This window comes from Macadamia integrifolia, chromosome 14 (genome assembly GCF_013358625.1).
Source record: "Macadamia integrifolia cultivar HAES 741 chromosome 14, SCU_Mint_v3, whole genome shotgun sequence".
Classification (NCBI taxonomy): Eukaryota; Viridiplantae; Streptophyta; class Magnoliopsida; order Proteales; family Proteaceae; genus Macadamia; species Macadamia integrifolia.
The window spans coordinates 14,703,663-14,729,102 of record NC_056570.1 but is presented as its reverse complement, the minus strand read 5'-3'; the positions used below and the strand labels follow the sequence as shown (position 1 = coordinate 14,729,102).

Here is a 25,440-nt window from a genome sequence, read left to right as displayed (position 1 = left end):
ATTAGAGATGCTATTCAATTATAGGATTTTTTTTTTTTAGTCAGATTAGTATAGAGCCTAAGATCAGATTAGGGGAAAAGAAAATTGTCTCTCTCTCTTTCTCTTCTTCGATTAAGTGTTTTTTTATTTTACTTTCTACTCGATTTTAGGCTTTCTTCTAAATTCTCGATTTACATTGGTGTAATGCCCGAAATTTTGGAACCTTAGATTATATATCTTTTTTGTGTTATTTTCTAAACCTGCTTAAATATTTAAAGTTAGACTTCATTTAATAACTTAATGTGCTAACCTAGTGGTTAGGTTGAGACATTAATCAAGTGAAGGTCCTAAGTTCCAATCTTGTTACTAGTAAGGGGGTTTTATTTAATTGATTTCTTTTACTTTTAAAACATTCTTTTCTTTTAAATTGCTGTGGACCCCCACCTTTATAGAGAACCGTGGGAGTGTAGGAGAGAAGGAGAGAGAAAGAGAGGGAATAGAAGAGAACCGTGGGAGTGTAGTAGAGAGAAAAAGAGAACCATGGGAGTGTAGGAGAGAAAGAAAGAGCGGGAATAGAAGAGAACCGTGAGGGGTAAAAGAGAGAGGAGAGAGAGACGTGAAAGAGGGAGAAAAGAGAGACGTAGAGAAAGGGGGAAAAGAGAGACGTGAGAGGGGGGAAAAGAGAGATGTAGAGAAAGGACATGGGCTATAAAAAGAAAGAAAGAAAGAGGAAGAAAGCAAAATCGTGAGAGAGAGAAAGAAAGGGAGAAGAAGGGGATTTTGGCGCCTACTTCTCTTTTTGCTACTCACTCCAAGTAATGAAGCTTTCTCTTATTCTGAGTTTAAGTTGTTGGTTCTGCTGGTTCTTCTTTTGGGACCAAATATGGGTCTTATCATAAGTTGCAGATGTTGGTTTTGGACCCGTCAGACTTGTGACCCAGTATTTAGGGTTTTGTTTTAGAGTCAGGGTTTTCATGGGGACCCAAACGCATGATCCAAATATAGTTATATTTCATATCAAGGTCTAGGATTCAATTCATTGGGACCAATTATATTATTCTTTTTGGGACCCAACACTTATTATAGGGTATTATTAATTTCAGATTGGGACCTCCTGGACTCTTAGGACTCAAAGGGGAGGTAACACTTTTGCAAGCGGAGGTAAATGGATTATTGTGGGATTACACCACAGGTGTATGGTTTGATTGTGCGATTGATGTTTGGTGTGCTTGTATCGTGGATATGTGCTGACTTATACCATTTGAATTGTGTTTATATGAGACGTGAGTTTATAGGAGTGATTAATATGTGATTGTTAGTGTGATGTATATTGATGTTGATTCTTACGTGGAGATTTTACCTATGTTTGTGTTTTAAAGAAAGTGATTTGATGAAAGGTGATTTTTGTGAAAGTGTGAAAAGAAAAAGTGTGAGGGCAAATAGACTACTCCGTACTATGGAGAGTAATTGTCACCCGAGAGGCAGTGTGTTCCGTTGAGCCGCGGAAAATTATAGTCACAGAGGAGGTGACGACAGTATGATTATGTGATTTGTAAAGGGGTTGCGTTTACCATCTCAGAGTATGGGCGGTGGCAGCCTATTTCCCTCAATGCCGGCTAAAGTGTGATAAAAAGGGGTATTTTAAAATGATCATGTTTTATTAAAAGTGTCGTTCGAGAAACCAAAACTGTTTGTTTTAACCGTTGTTTTTGGTTGATTGTTTGTCCTGTGATGTGTTCTTACTATTTTCCCTTACTGAGCTGTTGAGCTTAATCCATTATTTTAACATCACAGATAGTTGACGTGAAGATATGCTTGGAGCGAAGTTCGAGGGAATCCTGAAGTTTTCAATTAGTCTTTTACTTTAATAAATCATTGTAGTAGGATGCTGTTTCATGTAAACTCTGACTGAGTTTTTTATTTAAATGTTGGGAACACACCTTAGACTGCCACCAGTAGGTATAATGTGGGGATATTTTATCTTTGAGTTGTTTTATTTAATTGCTATGAGTTCTCATAAGCCTGTTTTTTTTGTGAATGTTTTGGATCATTTGATCATTGCCCGCGAGGGCTATACCTTTACCTGTATCTGGGTTTGGGTCATGACAGTTGGTATTGAATTTCATCAAAGAATCCCTAAACTCTTAACATGCGGCTACCACCCAATTTCCAGCCTGATCTTATAGTCCATCTGAGTTGGTTATACACATTAGATTAGAGCAAGACTTTGGGGCATTCAAGGCCTCCCCAAGAGAGACCTTCGACCATGGTTTGAAGAGGATCTGACTCTGATCTGTTGCTATTAAAAAATCAGTTTATAATGCTTGCCATAGACTTCTTCCTTTTTTCTTTTCTTTTCCTTTTTTTTTTATTTTATTTTTTATTTTTTTTAGCTTTTACCTTTCTTATTGGTATACTTTGTAGTTTTTATTTGTTGTAACCTTGCTTAAAGAAGATGTGGGAGTACGCTAACAAGTTTGGCATGTATTATGTTGATAATTAATTGATACAGTGAGTAGGAAAAACAAGAGGAAAGATCTGATCGATTTCCCTTGGATTGGAGCGGATTGATTCCGGAGAGTCACTATGGCTGGTGTGAATATTCTGATTCAGAATGGCAGAAATCAGGATCGGTCCCAGCTGACCTTCCATATAGATCCTCATGGCATGAACTTCGAATTTCTACGTTTTAGACCAGGCGCTTTTAGCCCACCTCCTCCTCCTCCTTTAGGATAGGATCATCCTTGGACCTTCTTTCAATTGCTTTTTCACCAAGTCTGATAGGTTGATCGCTCGGTAGCCGTTCCACTATGAAGCTAAGTGTACACTGCCACTTTGAGACTCTTTCCAAATTGAGATCACCACAGGCTTGTTGAAGCGGGGAAAATGTCTCCTAAATTCATCCGTGATCTTATATACGATACCACTTGATGCACCTTGGTACTTTTATCCGCCAATTAAGGCTAGCGCAGCGAAGGGAGCAAGAAAAAGAAGCTCCTTGAGCTCCTAGAGCCCCAGAACAACAAAGACAAGGCATCTTATGCCCAATGGAGAGTCAGGCGCACACAACGGTTTTCACGCAAGGAACTGTTGCTTGTTAGGGGCGAAATGGAAGACCGAATTGAATTGCATAATGCCTTTGTTCTCTAACCTTATTCATTCAATAGGGTGTGCGTTCACTTCTCCTTCACACACACTGATCAGTTACTATATCACTCTTCGTCTTCTGATTCACCCTTCCCTTCATTTAATGAATAGTCAACCGGTTTGGGCACTTCGGGGGAAGGGCACAGAAGGAATAGTGACCAAAGACTTTTGATCGTCTATAACACGCCGGGGTGTTTCTTTATCCCGCTGTAGCTTCACAAATGGTAATAGGGCACGCCTGCACGCTCTATGCTCTTCCCCAAGCAATGAAGCTTGTCTCCTATTGATAGGAGTTACAGGGGCCTTGTGTTAAGAAATTATTAGATGCTTTCTCTTTCGATTGCGAGTCGATACCCCAAATGTCTCGTCTCAGCCAGGGGCGCTAAGCAGCTTCACACCTCAACCCGGCCATTCTCGAGCAGCAACAATAGTTGACTCAATGCTAACTCCCCTACTTACTACTATAGGCATCTGACCTTCCTTTACGAAGATTAGAGTAGAAGAACTTCGTGACGGCAGAAGGTCTAGCCAGAGTAAAGGAGTCCTTTTATCTAGATGCTGGCTCCTAGAGATTCCGGTCTGAACCAGGTGGTTAAACCATACACAATTTTGGGGCTTTTGTTGTACCTCCGTAAGTGGATTTTAGGGATTTCATTCAAAAATTCTTGAAGTACTAAAAGAAGAAAATCCCTAGAAGAGAAAAGAGAAAAAGAGGCAAGTATTTGTGTCCTCTCATGCCCAAATCTTGAGAAAACCCTTTGTGTTTAAAGATTTTTGTGTATTGAATGTTTGAGTACCATAACCACCAAGCTTAAGAAGCCATTAAAGACCATATTGAAGGTTGAAGAGGGGTGTTGGAGTTCATTAAAGACAAAGAATTTCCCTTATGTGTAATAGAAAAAGAAGGAGAAGATAAAGAAGATAGTCCACCATCTTCTACTCTTGAAGGTTCAAGATTAGCCATCAAAAATGAAAAGTTGAAGATTCCAGTGTATTTGGGAATCTCATAGAAGCTCTCCACCCCTTGCTAGTCAAGGGAGGTAATCTCTGATCACCAAGTCCTATTTTGTATGACATAGGTTGTTAAAGTTGCATAACCTAAGGTATCGATTGTAAGGGGAGGGACTAGTACTCATATTTCTCATCATATACATTGTAAGGGGGTGAAACCCTAGCCTGAGTACTATCTCAGGTTGAAGCAGGTGTCACAGCACCTAGACTGTTGTAACCGTGACAAGCTAATTGAGTATTAAGAAAAATATGAAACCCATAAAGGTTATTGCTCTGTGGAGTAGGCAGTGAGCCAAAGCACGTATATCTTCCGCAATTTGTGTATGCTTGTGTATTGGAGTGCATGGATTGTGAATGCATGCAGGATAGGTATGTTTGACAGACCTGGCAAAGGAGTGGTGCAAGGTGGACAAACATATGATTGTGTTAGGAGTAGATTACAAGAAACTAATCCCCACAATGTATAATCCCAAACAAGATAAACAAGACTTACGAAATAACTTAACAATAAACATAAGCAAAATCCAGGAGAACAAAGAGAAATAACCAGCAAACAACCCCGAAAGAACTTAGACTAACAAAGTAATAAAACCCATCCCAAACATAAGTTAATATGAGAGAGAAAAAAACCTTGCGATTGGGAAGGAGAGAGAGAGGGGCGGCTGGACCTGTGTGGCTCCAATGGAGCTGCAAAGCTGGTCGATGGAAGGGTCCTAGGAGGGTACAAAAACCTCCAAAATTGAGGAGATTCTGACGGCTGGTTGCAAAGTTACAAGCTTTCTTGAATTTCAGACCTAGGAGAGAGAAAATCCCAAGATTCTGCAGAACAGCAGCTAGTAGTCTTGAATGGTCTTCCAAAATGTATCGATGTGTCCTCTGGTGATGTAGAACAGTCCCTAACAAGGCTTGACAGATCTGACTTCAAGTTGAAGAGATTCTTGAGGTCGATTGGTCTTCAATTCTGGGCTTCTTGGTGATCGACTGAAAGTAGTAGGGGCTGGAAGAATTAACACTCCTTGGGGAATTCTCACTGTAACAGCAGTTAGAACAGAAATTAGATGCAGCAAAGCAAAGAAGAAACAAGGGAAAAGTGGGAAAGGAGTGGCTATCTCAGCCTAGGCTTCTCACCCACAGCTATCCCAGCTGCTCTAAGCAATTGATTGCAAACTTTCTTTATTCAAATCTGAAAATATGCGTATATAGGCTCCTCTATTTAAAGAGGGCAGAATAGCAATCACAACATGACTAGGAGCTAGTTTCCAAATAGGACTAGACACACCTAGTAGGACTTGGACTCCTAATAGAACTAGAACTACGAATAGAATTATAATTCCAACATGGAGTAAGCTACTTAGCTAAGAGTCCATAAGGGACATTACAATCGATGGGCCCAATGGGACCTTATTTCTAACTACTAACTTAGCCAGTCAAGTGGACTTAGTATAGATTGATAGGCCCCTCTTCGCTGGGCGTTTCTTCCTCTGGTAGATCCTTCCAAAGTGTAGATCTACATCAGCTCCCCCCTTCTTAGAATCATTCATCTTCAATGAATGGATGAAGGACATATAGTGCTGGTAGAGATCCGTGTCAAGACGCCGAAAGTCAATAGCATGGATCCAAGTGCAATCCTATCGTGGTCGTCCTTTCCACTTGACGAGGAACGAATAGTAACCCTTGCCCCCACAAACTGTAGTGAACTTGTTGTCTAGCACATCTTCAATAACATCATCTTCCCAGGTTACAAACTGGGGAAGCTTTCGGGCATGCTCCGTGTCATTTTCATTAGAATGGTGTCCCACATATAGTGTAAGGTCAGCCACATTGAAGACATTGTTGATCTTCAGGGTAGGAGGTAGTTTCAACATGTAAGCATTGCGGCCAATATGCTGCAGGACCTTGTATGGGCCCATATTCCAAGGATGGAGCTTGTGTACAGTACCGAGAGGGAACCTCTCAGGTGGAATTTAAACCATCACCATATCACCAGGTTGAAACTCCACGTAGCGTCGATCATGGTTAGCAGTTGCTTGATACCCCTCATTGCAAACGGCTATACGACGACAGACATCAGCATGTACCTCTGTGATATGCCTCAGGAAATCATCCGCTTCAAGACTCACACGGGCATGAGGTGGCAATGGTTCAATCAGTCATTGTGGCTGTAGCCCAAGAACAATTTCAAATCGGATACAACCAGGGGTATGGTTAACGGAGCTATTATATGCAAACTCTGCTATGTCCAAAATAGATGGCTAGGTCTTCTCATAATCACGAACTAGGCAACAGAGCAAATTTAGGCTTCTATTCACTACCTTCGTCTGTCCGTCTATTCGAGGATGGAATGCAGTAGAGAACTTGAGTTAACCGTTTGTTTTCAGCCATAGGGTCTTCCAGAAATAGCTCATGAACTTGACATCCCTATCTAAAACAATCGACTGCGGAAAACCATATGATACGCACTCTCTTTAAAGAAGAGCTTGGCTAGGTGGCTTGCATCAAGTGTTTTTCTGCACGGGATAAAGTGTACCATCTTGGAGAATCGATTTACTACCACAAATATCGAATCATACCTTTCCCGTGTAGGTGATAAGCCTAGGTCAAAGTCCATTCTTATGTTTAGCCAATGTGCATGTGGAATGGGCAGCGGTGTGTACAATCCCGCATTCTTCTTCTCTCATTTAGCAAGTTGACAAGTACGACATCCTTGAATAACATGCTAAACATCCTTCTGTAGTTGAGGCCAATAGTACAAGTCTATCATCATAGAGTAGATCTTGTCTTTGCCAAAGTGTCCACCCATTCCTCCTCCATATAGTTCTCGAACCAAGTGATGCCTTAAAGAGGTGTTTAGTATACAAAGACATGTGCCTTTGAAGAGGTAACTATGGAAAATTTGTCATCTCTTCCTCCTTGTAACTTTTTGGACACTTCTGAAAAATCAGCATCATCATCTTTGATATGTCCCACCCATATGCGTTGTACTGTGAAGGTATTCATCATTAGCACCTTCCGACTAAGTGCATCAGCTACTTAATTCTTTTTTCCAGCCTTGTACTTGAGAGAAAATGCTTAGCCTTGCAAATATGAGATCCACTTAGCGTGCTGATCACTAACGGTCTTTTGTAAATGCAAGTATTTGAGTGCTTCATGATCCGAATAAAATATGAACTTTTTACCAATTAAGTAGTGTCTCCAATGCTTGAGAATTTGAACAACGGCATAGAGTTCTAAGTCATAAGTAGAGTACCTTCTTTTTGCATCATTCAACTTTTCACTATAGAAGGCAATCGGATGGCCCTCTTGCATAAGCACTCCTCCTATCCCAACATGGGATGCATTAGTAGCCACTTCGAATATGAGATCAAAACTAGGTAGTCTAAGCATTAATGCTTCTGTCATCTTTTATTTGATTAGGTTGAACGCTTTAGTGGTAGCTGGACTCCATTGGAATGGAACTTTTTCCCCTTTTGTGCACTCTGTGATGGGGGCTACAATAGCACTGAAATTCCGTATGAGCCGTCAATAGAATGAGGCAAGACTGTGAAAACTGCGAACTTCTGTCAAGGTCTTTGGAATGGGCCAATCTACCATGCTCTTCACCTTCTCCGTATAAGCCATCGATAGAATGAGGCAAGACTGTGAAAACTGCGAACTTCTGTCAAGGTCTTTGGAATGGGCCAATCTACCATGCTCTTCACCTTCTCCGTATAAGCCATCAATAGAATGAGGCAAGACTGTGAAAATTGCGAACTTCTGTCAGGGTCTTTGGAATGGGCCAATCTACCATGCTCTTCACCTTCTCCGGATCAGCTTCTATACCTTATGAAGACATAATAAAGCCAAGGAATATAACCTTAGGAAACATGAAAGAACACTTCTTCAAGTTGATATAGAGCTTTTCTTCTTGTAGCACTCTCATAACACGCCTCCAATGTTCAAGGTGCTCATCTTGTGCCTTATTGTAAATCAGATGTCAACAAAGTACACTACAAGGAACTTGCCAATGAAGGGGCGTAGTACATGTGTCATCACCCTTATGAAAGTGCTAGGTTCATTGGTAAGTCCAAAAGGCATAACCTTCCATTCATATAGCCCTTCTTTGGTTTTGAAGGCTGTTTTCCATTCATCCCCTGGACGGATTAGAATTTGATGGTAGCCGCTACGCAGAGTAATCTTTGAAAATATAGAAGCTCCTGTCAGCATGTCTAGCATATCATCCATATTAGGAACAGGAAATCTATACTTTATCGTGATCTTATCGATAGCACGGCTGTCAATGCACATATGCCATGATCCATCTTATTTTGGTGTCAATAGGGATGACACTGCACATGGACTCATGCTTTCTACTAGGAAAACCTTTCTCAACAGATCATCTACTTGTCTCTTGAGCTTGGTATGCTTTGTGGGGCTGAGACGATAAGTGGGTAGATTTGGGAGTACTAACCCAAGTACTAGGTCAATGGCATGTTGGATGTCCCGCATAGGTGGTAGTTCATCTGGAAATTCATCAGGCACCAAATCTGAAAAATCAGCAAGTAACTCTTTGATTTGTGGTGGAAGTGCTACCCCTTTCACTGGTTCAGCTGATTTAGAAACAAGGGCTAAGATCAGTCCGGTCTCTTCACTAGTAGTCAAGAACTCTCTATGGACCAGCACACATAGCTTATTATCAACTTGGGCTTCTTGTTGACATTGTCCTTGAATGGTTGCTTCTTTTGTTCAGTGGTTCCTTTGGGAGAGGTCTTTGCAACATTCTTTAAGACATGTTGTCTTCTTACTTGGGCAGCCCTTAATTTGTCCTTCACTTGGGATATGTTGAGTGGGTTTAGAATGAATGGCTTGCCTTTGTGATTGAAGAAGCATTAGTACCTCCAACTAGAACATTGTTGTCATAGAGCCAAGGCCTTTCAAGTAGCACATCAGTGAGGACCATGGGAATGACATCACACGATACATTTTCTTCATAATCTGAAACCTTTAGTGGTACAGAACAACGTTGAGTTACAGCCATGGTGTTGTTATCTAGCAGTGAGCCAGTGATACCTTGTATGGTTGTGGATGGGGTTCGGCTTGGGATACTACATTCACACAACTCCCGTTGTCCACAATCACCTGAGCTTTATGAGGTCCACAAGTCATCAGAGTGTAGAAGATGTTGTGCCTCCTCCAGTCTTCCCCTTTAGATTCATCCATTAGGATTCTTGCAACCACATTGGCATAGGCATAAAGGATCATCGTCCTCTGGTGCATACTCATCCTCAAGTTCATCTTCCATCCCTTCAACAGCAACATTAATAGCCCAATCATCATCTTGAGGCTCATGGATTTGCAAATCAAGGTTGGACTCAACGGCATTGATAATGAAGTTGGATCGTCCACGCTTGTGGCAGAATTTTGCAACATGACCAATTCCCCCACAATTGTAGCATGTCACAGCTCCTGTCTCCCTTCCCCCCCATTGAAGCCTTACCCTTATCCTGTGTAATTTGTGGAGCTTGGCTAGGGAAACCATTGGGTTTGGTTGGTACGAATTGTCTTTTGCTGTCAATGGGCTGGTTGTACCTCCTAAAGGATGATTTGATTAGATCCTCTACCTCTAGTGATCTTTCATTATAAGTATTCATGGAGGGTAGTTCTATCACACCAAGCTTCTCACGAATGCCATGGGATCCCAATTCGAAGCGGGATATGAGTAGTTCTTCATCTTTATGACAGGCACCTGTGCGTGAAAGTAATTCATTAAATCTGTTAACATACTCTTCTACAGTTATAGTACCTTGCCTGAGGGTATTTAGCATGTCATAGCGTCAACGTCATATGTCGGTGGCAGGAACCTATCACTGAGGATCAGTTTCAAGTCTTCCCAACTGCGAGGTCTTGACGCCTACGCATGAGTTTATCTTCTTCAGCTCTCCACCAGTCTATAGCTCCACCTGTTAGCTTAGTGATAGCTAATTGGACTTTCCTTTCTTCAGGCATATGATACCAACGGAAATAATCATCAAAGGAGTTCAACCAATCATGAAAGTAGAGGGGATCATGTTTTCCGTTGTAATCTTTTAGTTCCAACTTCACCTTATATGTATCATCCTGGCGAAATTGGTGACCTTCATATTCATCATATTCTTCACCTCGAAATTCCTTCGAGCCTGTAAGGTGACCTTTCTAGGTACAAAGGCAGTGTTGTTGACAGTAGGCTAAGCATCAACTTGGGCAGCAGTAGCCTGAGAATTGGAGTGAGCAGCTGTAGACCCTCAATTTTGCCAAGTGTTGGTCATAACCATCCATCCTTGTAGTCAAGGTTCGAAGGGATTTCCACACATCTTCAAAAGTGATTTGTTTGGAGCTTTCTTCAGCCATAGCTCTATACCACTTAATGTAGGAGTATATTACAAGAAGCTAACCCCCACAATATATAACCCCAAACAAGGTAAACAAGACTAATGAAATAACTTAACAATAAACAGAAGCAAAATCCAGGAGAACAAAGAGAAATAGCCAGCAAACAACCCCAAAAGAACTTAGACTAACAAAGTAATAAAACCCATCCCAAACATAAGTCAATATGAGAGAGAAAAAACCTTGCGATTGGGAAGGAGAGAGAGAGAGGGGCAGCTGGACCTGTGTGGCTCCAATGGAGCTGCAAAGAGTGTCGATGGAAGGGTCCTAGGAGGGTACAAAAACCTCCAAGTTGAGGAGATTCTGATGGCTGGTTGCAAAGTTACAAGCTTTCTTGAATTTCAGACCTAGGAGAGAAAATCCCAAGATTCTGCAGAACAGCAGCTAGTAGTCTTGAATGGTCTTCCAAAATGTATTGATGTGTCCTCTGGTGATGTAGAACAGTCCCTAACAAGGCTTGACAGATCTGACTTCAAGTTGAAGAGATTCTTGAGGTCGATTGGTCTTCAATTCTGGGCTTCTTGGTGATCGACTGAAAGTAGTAGGGGCTGGAAGAATTAACACTCCTTGGGGAATTCTCACTGTAACAGCAGTTAGAACAGAAATTAGATGCAGCAAAGCAAAGAAGAAACAAGGGAAAAGTGGGAAAGGAGTGGCTATCTCAGCCTAGGCTTCTCACCCACAGCTATCCCAGCTGCTCTAAGCAATTGATTGCAAACTTTCTTTACTCAAATCTGAAAATATGAGTATATAGGCTCCTCTATTTAAAGAGGGCAGAATAGCAATCACAACATGACTAGGAGCTAGTTTCCAAATAGGACTAGACACACCTAGTAGGACTTGGACTCCTAATAGAACTAGAACTACGAATAGAATTATAATTCCAACATGGAGTAAGTTACTTAGCTAAGAGCCCATAAGGGACATTACAATCGATGGGCCCAATGGGCCTTATTAATTAAGCAAATAATTAAATAACTAAAGTCTAAAGCATGAAATCGATGGGCAACTACTAACTTAGCCACTCAAGTGGACTTAAGTATGGATCAATAGGCCCCTCTTGGCTGGGCCTTTCTTCCTCTGATAGATCCTTCCAAAGTGTGGATCTACATCAGTGTGTTAAATATAATATAGGGTCTTCAAATAGACATCTCTAGGAAATTTTTTATAAACAATGTTCACCTTCTCTCTTAGAGTCAACCTGGGATTAACACATCAAAATAAAAGATTCTTTACGCAGTTTTGGTTTTTAATAATGTTTTACCATGATAAGATTTATGAAATTTTCAGAATTGAGAAAAACCCCAGCATTTGAAAGTTGAAAATTGTCCCTACAATCAAAAATCAAGTTTTTCTTTTTGGACTGGGTGGTTGATTTTTTATCCTTTTCGAATTTTATTTGGAACTATTTTTATTGGATTCAAATAGGGGGTATTTGTTTATCTATAATATCTTAAGTAAATGTCTTAAATGTTATTTGGTATAAATAAGTGCCAGACCAGATCCTTGCTCCAAGCAAGGTTCGAAAACTTTCCAAAATCTCGCCAAAATATCAGATATTTTGGTAAATTATTTTTACCGAGACGAAATGTCATATGAAATATAAAAGTACAGAATTTCAGTCATCTCGGTCACATTTCGGTCATTTCTTTTTGAAATTTCGCTCATTTTGGCCCCAAACATGCACTAATTGGTCCAAATTTCGACCATCTCGATCATCGTTTCGCTAATTTCGGCCACTTCAGCCATTAACCCCCCAAAATGGTCAGCGAAACACATGGGAAAAAGTAAACCATTTCGACGAAATTTCGGCTTCGGTATTTCGGTGGTATCACCGAAATAAAACGAGTTCTTGAACCTTGGCTGCAAGGTGATAGCCAGTGCATTAAGGCAACAGTTCCTAGACCCCAAAAAACTACCTAGTCAGCGCCTAGACAACTATGGTTGGACTTCGAGTGTTTGCTCAGGTATATTTCAACATGGCCATCATTTGTGACATACAGTCGAAGGAACAGTTACGACGGCAACAACAATCTTCTAGTGGTTTTGAGTGAGGCAGTACAAAGCCAACATTGAAAGAGAAAGAACCCGACCAACAGGCCCCCACAGTTCAGCAAAGCCAATCCATATTCTGGTTTCTATTAATCCCATGTTCTGATAATATTTTCTGCCCATAATATGGCCTGTGACCAGCATGTGTTAGAAGATCTTTTTGAGATTAATCTGGTACAGGCATACAGCATCTATAGGATTTAGCAGAAGATATTTTTTAGATAAATCTGGTACAGCATCTTGAAGATTTGGAAGATTTTCTGGACCTGGAAGACCCCTTGGAGATAGTGCGCAGCACAACATATTGAAGATTGGGAAGATTTTGTCAGCCCCATTGGCCCTTGCGTGGAGGAGGCTCCTGGAAGATGTGCTGTTGGATTGTGTCTAAGAGAAGATCCTATCTAGTTTCTATTTTGTGTCAGTACTACTTAGTTTCTGTTTCAGTAATCATAATTGGTCACAAGTTAGGAGTTTCTATTTCAGACTGTTCCTTCTAGCAAGTAGACTTTCTACTTCATGTAATAGCATATGTGAGATTCTATTCTACCTAGCAGCCTCCACAGTTCTTTTTGTGGGGCGGGGTGGGGGGGGGTGTTTAGTTTCTAATAATTGTTGGTGGAATTATAAATAAGAGTGAAAGGAGATACTCCCAACGATAGACTTTGAAAATTGGGCTCTCTCTTGTGAGATGCTTGCTATTGTGGTGAAACAGAAACCCCCCTTGGTGGTGAATTTAAGGATTGATTGGTGGTTAATCCAATCACAGGCCATAGGTTGTGAAGCCTTGGTCATATCCCCTTCCCTCTCTTCTTCCATTTTCTCTGTAAACTTGAAGCAGAATACACAAGCCTTGTGTGGGAGATTTGTAGGTGATTTGAAGTTCAGTTTTGCAGGTCTGAAACTCCTCTAGATTTCTCTCTTTCCTACTGTTATTAACTCAATGTTGTTTACCTCTGTTGTACCAAAGTTTTACTTCAGTTACAGCACCTGCGGTTTAAGTTTCCTCCTGTTCAAGTTTCTGGTATTGGACCTACAGTTTCTTCCAATCCAGAAATTGGATATGGCCCAAGTTTTGACCAGTTTTTCTCCTTTATAAGAACTTACTTCGACCAGAATTGGAGGTCCATCTGATCTCTGATCTGAGATTAATTACTGTTTCTATAAAGATTATAAATTCTGTCCTTCAGTTACTAATTGAATTTGTCATCAGATTTGACTGATCCAACCATTTAATCAAACTGATCTTTGGAGACCCTTTTTGACATTGGTGTACTGTTAAATGGTTCTTTTTCATTCTTCCCACACATTTCAATTGCTTTTATTAAATCATGTGTCGTACAAAATTATGAGTAGAATAGGTTATATAAGGGAAAGGATACCGAGGACCCCAAGCCAAACTACCATTTTTGGTGTGTTTTCCCCCAATCTAATGGTTTGAATGTGTAATCATACTTAAACATCTTTTCCCTGGAAAATTCTAATGTTCACCACCATAAGGGACCATATTCCGACCGAAATTTCAGTCATTCGGCAGTACATTTCAGTTTTGACCAGGGTCAAAACCCTGGTTGAAAAAGAAATCTTAAACCATGTTGGAAAGTAGTGACAGATTTCACATTTCAGGGACAGTCATTACATTTATCATGGCCCATAAGTAAATTGAAATGATGAAGTTAAAAGTGTCACCAAAAGTTACTGAAATTTCCAACAATTGTATCTCAAGTATGAATCCTCGTTTACCAGTAAGGCAGTGATGTAGCCAAGCACTATTTCTTTATAATAATCGATGAAAATTTCCTACGAAAAGGGTCAAGGATAAAGTAACAATATTTACACCTACCTTTTTCACTGCAAGACTTGGAGATGTCTTCCCAAGATGACCATTTAACCTCTCAAACACAGACAAATCTCGAAGCCGTTCACGTTGGACCCTTTCCCGAGCTATTTATAAGAAACGAGCATGAGAGACAACAAATGTTACCAAAAATACTAACAGAAAATTATGAAAATGATTATCTGAAATGCCAATTTTCCACACGTAAAAGAATACAAGTTGAAAACAAACTTGTAACACATAATTAAGTTCAAAGTCTACTTGCAAGATACATTAAAAGCCTTAGTTTCTTAAATGGACTCACAAATCAAAACCGCAGCTTGATTCTAACCATCACCATATCTCCCTCTTGAAATTCTTGTAGCCTTCTATACACATCCCCCTTTAACTAGTATTAATCGTTGCTCAGCGCTATCTGTCTTCTTATACCTGCATGCAAATCATGTATGTGCTGAGCAAAAGACTCAGCTGATAGGGAGGTCCTAGAAATGGACACAACTAAGACAAGGTCTATAGGTGCCCAGGGCTGGTATCCTGAACAAATCTCAAAGCGTAACAGACCAGTGGTGCGGTTCTTAAAGCCATTATATATGAACTTGGCTTGGCTAAGGACTCGATCCCAAATGGTAAGGTGCTCTCCTATGAGGCAACGTAACAAACTTCCCAGACTCCTATTGACAACCTCAGTCTGGCCATCAGTCTGAGGGTGGTAGGCGGAGGAGAAACGGAACTTAGTACCCATCATCCGCCATAAGGTCCTCCAAAAATGACTGGTGAACTTGACATCCCTATCGAACACTATAGTTAGGGGTAACCCATGATACTTGGCAACCTCATTAAAGAAACGTTTGGCCACTATGGATGCATCAAAGGTCTTAGAACATGAAATGAAATGTAATGAAATGTGCGATCTTCAAGAACCGGTCTACAACCACATAGACAGAATCATGGCCTCTCGAGGTTTTTGGCAGACCAACACAAAGTCCATGCTGAGGTCTTGCCATGGGGCATGGGGAACAAGTAAGGGAGTATACAGTCCCGTGTTTTGCTTTTGTTGTTTGGTAGTTTGGCATGTCCTACACTGACTCACAACTCTAGCAACATCCCTCTTTAGTCTTGGCCAAAAGAATCGGTCCTCAATGAGGGTGATGGTCTTATCTCGACCGAAATAGCCAGCGACGCCCCCAGCATGCAATTCTCAGATTAGGAAATCTCGGTGTGAGGTCCTGGGAATGCACAACTTGCTCCCTTTAAAAAGGAAGCCCTCCCTCAACAGGTAGTCCGAACGACTGACAGGGTTACCTTCACTCAAGGAAGTAAACAACTCATTAAAATCAAGATAGGTGAGGTACTGGTCCTTGACTCGCTCAAATCCTACAACCTCTACACTCATGGTCTGGAGTAACACATTAGCCTGACTCCTAGCATTTGTGCGACTAACGAACATGTTCACCCGGCTTAGTGCATCTGCAGCGGTATTCTCGGCACTAGGTCTATGTTTGAGTACAAAAGTGTACTCTTGGAGGAACTCGACCTACTTAGCATGTCTTTGGTTTAATTTATTTTGGGCACTCAGATATCTCAGAGCCTGGTGGTCAGAGAATAGAACGAATTCATGCGGTAGAAGGTAATGCCGCCAATAGCGTAGTGATTGGACAACCGCATAGAATTCTTTGTCGTATATGGAATATCGTTGCCTAGCTTCATTAAGCTTCTCACTAAAGTAGGCAATTGGATGTCCTTCTTGCCCTAAGACACCACTTATTCCAATACCAGATGCATCATAATTTACTTTGAAGACCTTAGAAAAGTCTAGGAGGCACAGGATGGGGGCCTCTGTTATTAACTTTTTAATTTCATTAAAGGCCTTGGTAGCACTAGTCTATTGAAACTCCTTTTATGCAATCTGTGATAGGAGACATAATAGAAATAAACTGGTAAATGAACATCCTATAGAAAGTGGCTAAGCCATGAAAACTTCGCACTTCATGGACATTATTAGTAGGCTCAGGCCAGTCTACAATTGCTCTTACTTTCTCAGGGTCAGCAGATACTCCTTGTGCTGACACGACAAACCCTAAGACGATGACTTGATCACTCATGAAGGTGCAATTCTTGAGATTGACAGTTTTTCTCATAGTAACACATAAAAAACTTTCTGTAAGTGATCCAAGTGGGAAGACGGGGTCTTACTCTAGATGAGGATGTCATCAAAGTAGACCACTAAAAACTTGCCAATTAATGGTTAAAGCACCTGATTCATTATCTTCATGAAGGTGCTAGGTGCATTTGACAAGCCAAAAGGCATGACTAACCATTCGAAAAGGCCATCCTTCGTTTTAAAAACTGTCTTCCACTCATCTTCAGGCCTAACCTGAATTTGGTGGTACGCACTCTTGAGATCAATCTTTGAAAAGATCAATGAGTTGGCCATCATATCCAACATGTCATCAAGCCTAAGGATAGGGAACCTATACTTGACAGTGATCTTATTGATGGCCCCACTATCAACACACATCCGTCAGGTGCCATCTTTCTTTGGCACGAGTAAGGCAGGTACTACACACGGGCTAAGGCTCTCCCTAATTAATCCCTTTTGTAGCAATTCGTCCACTTTCCGTTTGAGTTCGGCGTGCTCTTTGGGATTCACTTGGTAGTGGGGTAAGTTCGGGAGAGAGGATCCTGGAACTAGGTTAAAGGCGTGCTGGATGTCGCGTATAGATGGTAGCTCGTCTGGTAGTTCCTCAAGGAATAACCTCTCAAATTTCCTCCTCAAGGAATAACTTCTCAAATTTCCTCAACAAGGGTATTACTTCTCTAGGAGCCTCAGTGAATTTGCTTGACATAACGGTATTACTCTATATGGCAACTAGAGCATAAATAACCCCTAACTCTTGACACACTCCCTCAAATTGTTGTTGATTTAAAATATTGAGTGTTTTGGAAGGGACATGTTTGGAGGTACTTCCCTTGTGTTCTGGAACCCATACTTTCCTAAGGGCACTGGGGTTCAGTCTAAATTTCTTCCCTTTGAATTCAAAGACATAAGTGTTGGACTTCCCATAATTGGTGACATCCCAGTCATATAACCAAAGTCTACCAAGGATGATGTGGGCAACATCCATCTCTAGGATATCACACCACACTTAATCCTCATATCCTGCAAAGTGTAGGGGAACTAGACACCTCAGATTAATGGGAAAGGTGGACTTAACTACCCAGGCAACCTTGTAAGGTTTCGGGTGGGGCTCTGGTTTGAGGCCCATTCGAGCAACAACGCTCTTGGCAACCACATTCATACAACTCCCCTTGTCTATGGTGACGCGGCAGTTCTTGCCCTAGTGACATGTGTAAGTGATAAAGATATTAATTTGTCGCCAATAATCGTTATTCTTTATGTTGTGAGACCATACCGAGCTTGAGGTCACCAGCCTCTTTGGCATCCTCATCAAATATGGTCTCATCTGACCTATGGTCCTCATACTCATTGTCCTGAAAGCCCTCTTGGTCACCATCTTCAGGATCTTGCTCTCCCATAAAAAGATTTCTGTTGGGGCATTCCCTAGAGAAGTGACCATACCCTTGACACTTGAAGCACTGCTGCTGACCACTCTTCTTAGGTGCTTCTCCTAAAATTCCTTTTCCCCTGTTGTCAAATTGACGTTGTGGTGTAGCAGGGAGTTTTGGGAATCCAGATGAACCTTAGAAGGGTTTCCTAAAGTGGGGCTCCCCAGCTTGAAAACTCTTCCTCTGAGAATAAGTTCTTATGGAGGATTCCACTTCAAGGGCAACCCGGAAGGCCTGTGGAACATCTCGCACCAGGTGGGGTGCCATACGTGACTGGATTTCGGAGTTAAGCCCAGTAAGGAACCTGGAGAGTGTCTGCTCAACATCCTCACGAATATGGCTTCTAATTTTCAATTCATTGAACTTGCTAATGTATTTGGTCACAATCAACTTCCATTGCCTCAGGGTATTCATGTCATTCAATAATTGCAGCCTATAGGTGATAGGCAAGAATTCCCTTTTGAGCCTCTCCTGCATCTCTACCCATATTGTGATTGGCTCAAGTCCTAGGTTGGTCTCTTAGTACTCTAGATCTGTCCAGAAGTCCTAGGCAACTCCGATAAGCTTGAATTTAGCGAATCTAAAGCAGACTTCCTTGGGCATATCATAGAACTCAAAGTACCGATCCATTTGCTTAATCCAATCTAAAAGGATCCTAGCGTCGATCTGACCATCATATGTAGGGGCATCTACTTTAATCATTCTCCTGACATCATAGCCCCTATCGTACTGCTCAAAACCCTCATCATCTCCATATTGGGTATAGTGGCTTGGACCAGGTTGTCCTCGACTCCTACCCGACCTATACTACGCCATGTGCCTAGGAAGTTATCCCCTATCCAGTCATAACCATCAGTGTGGTTGTCATAATTCTCTATCTCAGGGCTAGGGGCTCTTATTCTAGGTCTAGTGCCTACTGTATTGTGGCCCTGCCGTCTGTCTGAGTTTAGGGCATTTGTCTCAAGGGTAGCAAGCCTAGTGGTAATGTTCTGGAGATAGCCGCCTGTGCTTCCCGATCAGCCACCTATGCTTCCTGATCCGCCCTACTGGCAACTAACTCAGTTTGGAGGTTTCTTAGGAATTCTTCATTCTGTTGAAGAACCCTCACCCATTGCTCTAGCTAAATGGAGGTACTAGGAGAGTCAAACATGTCTTGGTATGCTCTACCACTACGGGTGGACATAAAGGAAGGGGGCAGCCAAGGTATAGTTGCCTCAAGGCCTACTCAGAATCTCCAACTGAGACAGGTAATTGGCCCTCTCGATCTTGAGGTCAGAGATGTCCCTCTCAAGGATGTGCTTCTAGTGGGAATTCTAATGCTATTTGGTCTCTCTGAGCTAAGGAGGAAGAAGGTGTCTTCTAACCTAAGGTAACACTCTCTCAGTTTAGACGCAACTACGGAAAGGTTGTGACGGATATTAGAGCAGCACCCAATCATGTTAAAATCAACCAACAACTATACTCTAATACCAAGATGATGTAGGAGGATACCTAGACAACTAGACTTCCTATAGGTATTGCACACGTGGACAAAGATAGACTCACTAGGGCTTAGATTGGGACTGGGATTAAAGGGGAACAGCACAACACATTAATAAGCATGCATGAATTAGAAGACAAATAAACAAAGTAGCAGCAATCAATACTAATTTAGAAAAAAAAGCACATAAACTACCTAGACTTCAAGTGGGGAACATGGGGAAGGGAACATGGCAGCATATTGTAGTTTAAGCACATGATCAATCCAAGAAACAAAAGAGTAAGCAACACACATCTCCTTAATTCAGTCAACTAATGAGAAAACCAGCAGGGATTAAATAATAAAATAAAAATGGCTAGGCCTGAAAACAGTAGTAGCCGTCCAGGTTTCAGCAGCACAATGATGGGGAAAAAAAAGGGGAGAAGAGGGGAAGGGGGGAGAAGGAAATAAGCTTACCTTACCAGCTGTCCAAATCTGAGGAGAAAGGGAGAAACCAAGTCCACCAAGAGGGAGAAGTGCAGCTCCACATCAGTTGCTAGAGGCAGTGGAGTGAGAGGCCTTATGGTCATCAGCTGCTTGGGCAATGGGGTGAGAGGCGAGACAGAGAAATAGAATAAAGAGAGAGAGAGAGAGAGAGAGAGAGAGAGGCGTGAAAGAGAGAAAGATGAGAAAGAGAGAGAGACGAGAAAGAGAAACGAGAGAGAGGGAATCGAGAGATAGACAGAGACATTAGCTTTGTGCTTTCATTCAATAATTCATCGATTGCAATCGTGGCCCATGGGCTTACATAAGTAGGAAAAATAACTACTAAAAAAAGGAAAAGCCAACTAGGAAAATAATCTCACAATAAAAGAAGTTTCCTAAAACAAATAGGAGTATTATTTAGTTTCCTACTTATCTCAAAGATCTAGACAAATAAAATACTAGAAAATAAACTAACTAAATAACACATTAGCAATGGGCCCACACAATCTTAGGTAACGGGAGAGAGAGAGAAAGAGGCCAGTGATAGGGCAAGGCTGGTCAATTCTTCCTCCCTTCTTCCTTCTTCTTCCTTCCTTCTCTTCTAGTTTCCATCCATGAAAGCATCCTCCAGCCATAGTGAATGTGGCTGGTTCGTGCGTCGGCGTCGTTGGTACACGTGGATGTCCCCATCAATAGGTTCAGTAAGGTCACTAGTTGATGGGCACCGGTTGATGGTGCTCTCACGTAACGAAGCCTTACCGCATGACAGTTTTATTTATTGGAAACAAAGGGGTTTTAAGTCAATGATCAAGCATTGGGAAGGCCTTCTTATAATTCAAATGAACAATCAAAAAGAGGGTCAAAACAGAGTGTTTTGGTTCACCGGTGGATGCTCACTAGCTGGTGGTGACCCACCGATGAGTTTACCGCCCGATGGATCAAAGAGCTCACAAAATTGCAAAAATGTCTACAGGCTTTCACCGGTGCATGTTCACCGATGGATGGTCATCAACAAGTGAAGCAAAATTGGCATTTCTCTATCCAGATTTGCTTCCCGGGCCACTAGGGTCCTTTTGAGTGCCTAGATATGTGTGTGATTACATGTATGGTGCTAATCCCAACTCAATTTCTCATTGTCCTTTCTTTTACATTGCTTACAAGCTAGTGTTTTTCTAGGGTTAGTTTACATGTAGGGAGCACTCATACACCCTACTTTGTTAAGGAATAGCATGGTTTTTTTTTTGGATGAATAATTAAATTCATAACCAAGAGAGAAGAATATACAAGGGAGGAAAAAAAGGGGGGGGGGGAAGGCTACGCCAGACCAAGCCAAACAAAATACAATCAAGCTAGAGCCATAGCCGAATTAGCCAAAGGGAACCCTACAAAGAAAGCAAGCAATCAAGCAGCAACCCGAGGGGGGGGATAGCAAGGGAGATTCCAACCAGACCAAAGAGGCTTAAGGAAGGGGGTTAGTGTCAATCTGAAGGTTCCAAGAGGCCAAGATATGTCTGTTCCTGGGGGAGTTAGGGACAGGCCGGGGGTGAAGAGGCTGGATTTTGGAGTTAACATCAAAGTAGATGGCTTTCCAAATCTTGTCCAAGGAGCGGGAATTGGAAGACCATCTACACATGTTGCGCTCCATCCAGATATGGTTTATGGTGGCGGCAAAGGCTAGCTTAGCAATGGTATCATAGATGAAGGGGCCAGAGGAGGTCATGTCAATCCAAATCAATTCTCTATCAAAGGATAGAATAGGTAAGCGGGCCAACATTTAGAGAGAACCAGTTTCCAAACAGAAGAAGAAAAGGGACAAGAGAAGAAGAGGTGGTGGATGTCCTTAAAACCATTGGGGCAAAAACAACAAGAAGGGGAAACAGGAATATGCCAATAGATGAGGAAATCTTGGGTTGGGAGACAATTAGAAAGGCATCTCCAAAGAGTGAGACTATGGCGGGGAATGTGAACCTTAAACCAGACTAGGTTACGCCAAGGAACCACAGGACCAGAAGACCTAATGAAGGACCAAGTAGATGCAGAGAAGAACATCCCATTGAATGAGGGGAACCAGATGCATTTGTTTTCTCTACCTCGATGGCCAGGAGAGAGAGGAGGAAGAGAGGACCAGAGGTCAAGAAGCAGAGGGGGGAAGGAGGAGGGGACTAGCCAGTATGGGAAAGGACATAGGAAACTGGAGCAAACTTAGGAAGGCCAGAGGAATAAATGGTTATAGGGGACACCAGAGGAGAGGATGCCAGTTGGGTGCCAGGGGTCAAGCCATAAGGAAGTGGTTTGTCCATTACCAATCGAGTAGGATATGGCATTAAGGGCCAAAGGTCTGAGAGAGAATTTTCCTCCAAATCCAAGAAGCATCCGAGGGGACGGGGGAAGACCAGAGGGAGTGATGTTTAAGAAGTTAGAAGTGAATCCAATCCACCCAGATCCCTTTCTGCTTGGACACAATTTTCCAGATAAGTTTGAGAATACCAATAGAGTTGACCACTTTAATTTTCCTGATACCCAGGCCAACTTCAGCTTTGGGAAGGTAAACCTTGTCTCAGGTGAGAGGGGAATCTAGAGGTTTTTGTGCCTTTCCAAAGAAATGAGCAAAAGATTCTCTCAATGGCCTTAATTGTGGAAGCAGGGAGGGAGAAGACACCAAACCAATATAGGTACATGGATTGGAGGACAAAACAAATGAGGGTGAGCCAGGCAGAATAGGAAAGCAGTCTACCTTTCCAAAGCTGGAGCTTCTTGAGAAGATCAAGCATGGGGGAACAATGATGGGCAGAGAGCCTGAAGGAGCTAAGAAGGAGGCCCAGATACCTGACAGGGAGGGAGCCTGAGGAGAAACCAGTGATGCCGAAAAGGAGAGTCTGGGTGGAAGGGGAGACTCCAGAGAGGAAAAGGCTCGATTTGAGTAGATTAATACGGAGGCCAGAGGGGATTCTAAAGGAATGAAGGGATTCTATGATGGTGGAGATGGAAGTGGTATCAGCTTTGGAGAAGATCATGATATAATTAGCGAAAGCGAGATTGGTGAGAAGTTGGGATTTACAAGAATAGCATAGTTAGTTGCTTAGATTACTTAAATTCTAGGGACTTGATCATTTTCCCCAATCTTGGGTCTAAGTTGCTATAATTTGGGGAAATAGGTTTGGGTTTCTTGTGTAAGACCCTATACTCAATTGTGACCATTTCAACCTTAGTTTAGGTGTAATACATCAATTCCCCAACCTAGGGTTAGGTTAGGATGTTAGGTCCTAGAGGATTCTAGGGTTTTGGATCGCCAAATTTGGGGATTTCACATGGGAGGTTTCTCACACTTAATATGAGTGGTTGAATAGCTAGGTTAAGTCCCCTACATCAAAATCCCTCCACTCAATTAGTAGATCAGGTAGGTGGATAGAGGGATTTCGGTTAAGGTTGCCCTAGCTTAGCTTAGGACTTAAAATGAGGTAGGAGAAAGTGAGATAGCTACATTACAAGTAAAGAGAGAGAAGAACTCACTTTAGTTTGGTAGGTGATCCCCTTGCTGCCCTCTCCTCCTTCTCCTTTCTTGCTCTACTTGCTCTTGAGTTGGTAAAAGTGAAATGAATGGGCAAAAGGTTCTATTTATAGCCACTTAAGTCACATAAGGATTGTTTGGGGAAATAATGAGTTTTAACTCATTACCGAATTAATCCGTCATTTAGCACTAGTGGGCCCACCTCGGGGTGTTCTAATACATTAATCTATCCCCCAGTAGGTTGCACCAACTGTTGGCAGTGATTTGAGGTTCACAGGTGCGAGGGTCTGGGCCCCACAGAAAATTAACCCATTCTTGGCTAGTACTCTCACCGGCTGGTCTACACCAGCATGTGACCATCAGCCTGTGTAGGCTAATATGGTCCTCCTTATGTGGGACAGGGCCCATTGGCTGACAAAGGTCCCCCTTGGGTGTTTCCAACGTGTGCCCCCCCCCCTTTTTGTGTATTTTACTATTAGGGTTCGGGCAATTCCCTTCAATTGCAGAGTACTTACCCTGGCTTCTTCAACAATTTTCTTCCATGTAATGAGTCGGACATTCCGTAAGTTACCAGTGGTTATCACCTTGGTTGCATTACCTGTGTGCAAAAGTTGAAATTAGCACAGGATTTTTAGGCACGGGTGTAACACGAATCCATCATGTCCTCCCTCCGTCTCTTTGAGTTCCACCTTGGTCTTCGCATTAACCTCCTTAAACCCAATCTTTTTCTCTCTGTAGTCTTCGTCTCTTGCTAAGCCCTTCTCCAAATCACAGGCTTCTCCCTTTCCTCCCATCCATTCAAATACTTAGGCCTCCCCCTCATCTCTTCCAGGCTCCCTGTTCACCATTGCTCACCTATTCTTGACATGTAGAGGAAACGGCTTTAGCTTTGGAAAGGTAAACTTCTCTCTTATGCTGGTCGCCTTGTCCTTATCATATATGTTCTCCAGTCCATGTATCTCTATTAGATGGGTATCTTTGTGCTTTCAGCCTCTACCGTCAAATCTATTGAGAGCCTCCTTTGCTCCTTCCTCTAAAAGGACATTGATTCTCCCAGTTCCTCTACCCTGAGCTAGGAAAAAGTCTGCCTCCCCAAAGCTGAAGGAGGGCTTGGCCTCAGAAAAATCAATGAGGTTAACTCTGTGGGCATCCTTAAGCTCATCTGGAAGATAGCCTTCAAGCATAATAGTATATGGGTCTCTTGGGTCTACTCCTCACTCCAAAAAAATGATTCAACCTGGATTGTTTTTCCATCTTCTGACTCTTTTTGTATCTGGCACAAAGTGCGTTCTGCCAGATCAAAAGCCCTAAGAGCCATTTCTAGCTCCATTGGAAATAGTTCCACGACTTCTCTCTAGCCAGACCCCTAGCACCCCTCTGGTATTTTGCTCTCCTCAATCTTTCTCAGGACTATTTACTCTTCCGGCCTATTCAGATCTACCAAAGTTGCTTCTATCATTTCTCACAGCATCTGGTCCCCTCCTCCTTCCTCTCCCCCTCTTGCTGACCTCTAGTCCTCCCTTCCCCCATTCCCCCTAGACATCGGGGAAGGGAAGATAAGGTCATTTGGACCACCCCTTCCACCTTGGGCCTCTTCTCTTTAGCTTCTACTTAGGACCTCATTAGCATCAAGGGCCCCCGTATCGCTTGGCGGAACATCATTTGATTCAAAGGCCACATTCCCCGCCATAGTTTCACAGCTTGGCGAGCCCTTCCCAACTGCCTCCCCACCTAGTCCTTCCTAATCTCCCCACATATTCAAGTCGCCCACTCTTGCTACCTATGCTGGAAGCCTGGAATGGCACTAAAGATGTCTACCATCTCTTTTTCTCCTACCCCTTCTCTTCTAATGTCTGGAAGAGGGTCCTTAGCAAATGCTGGCCATCTACTTCGGTGTTAGCTCCAAACTTGGTTGCATTCGACATCACATGTTTCCTAATACCCCAAGGAACAGGCTCACAGTTGTATCCTAGGGTCTCCCTACTTCCATTATCT

General features: G+C 42.3%; 1 protein-coding gene across 5 annotated transcripts in view; it reads right to left on the bottom strand.

Moving 5' to 3' along the window:
- The window catches only part of LOC122060919 (SAC3 family protein C), a 70,216-nt gene that overhangs the window by 25,126 nt on the left and 19,650 nt on the right, over nt 1-25,440 (bottom strand). For all 5 annotated transcript variants that reach the window (XM_042624026.1, XM_042624027.1, XM_042624028.1 and 2 more), the window contains exon 2: nt 14,432-14,532. In XM_042624026.1, the coding sequence (XP_042479960.1) occupies nt 14,432-14,532 (101 nt within the window). The remainder of the gene's footprint in view (nt 1-14,431; nt 14,533-25,440) is intronic.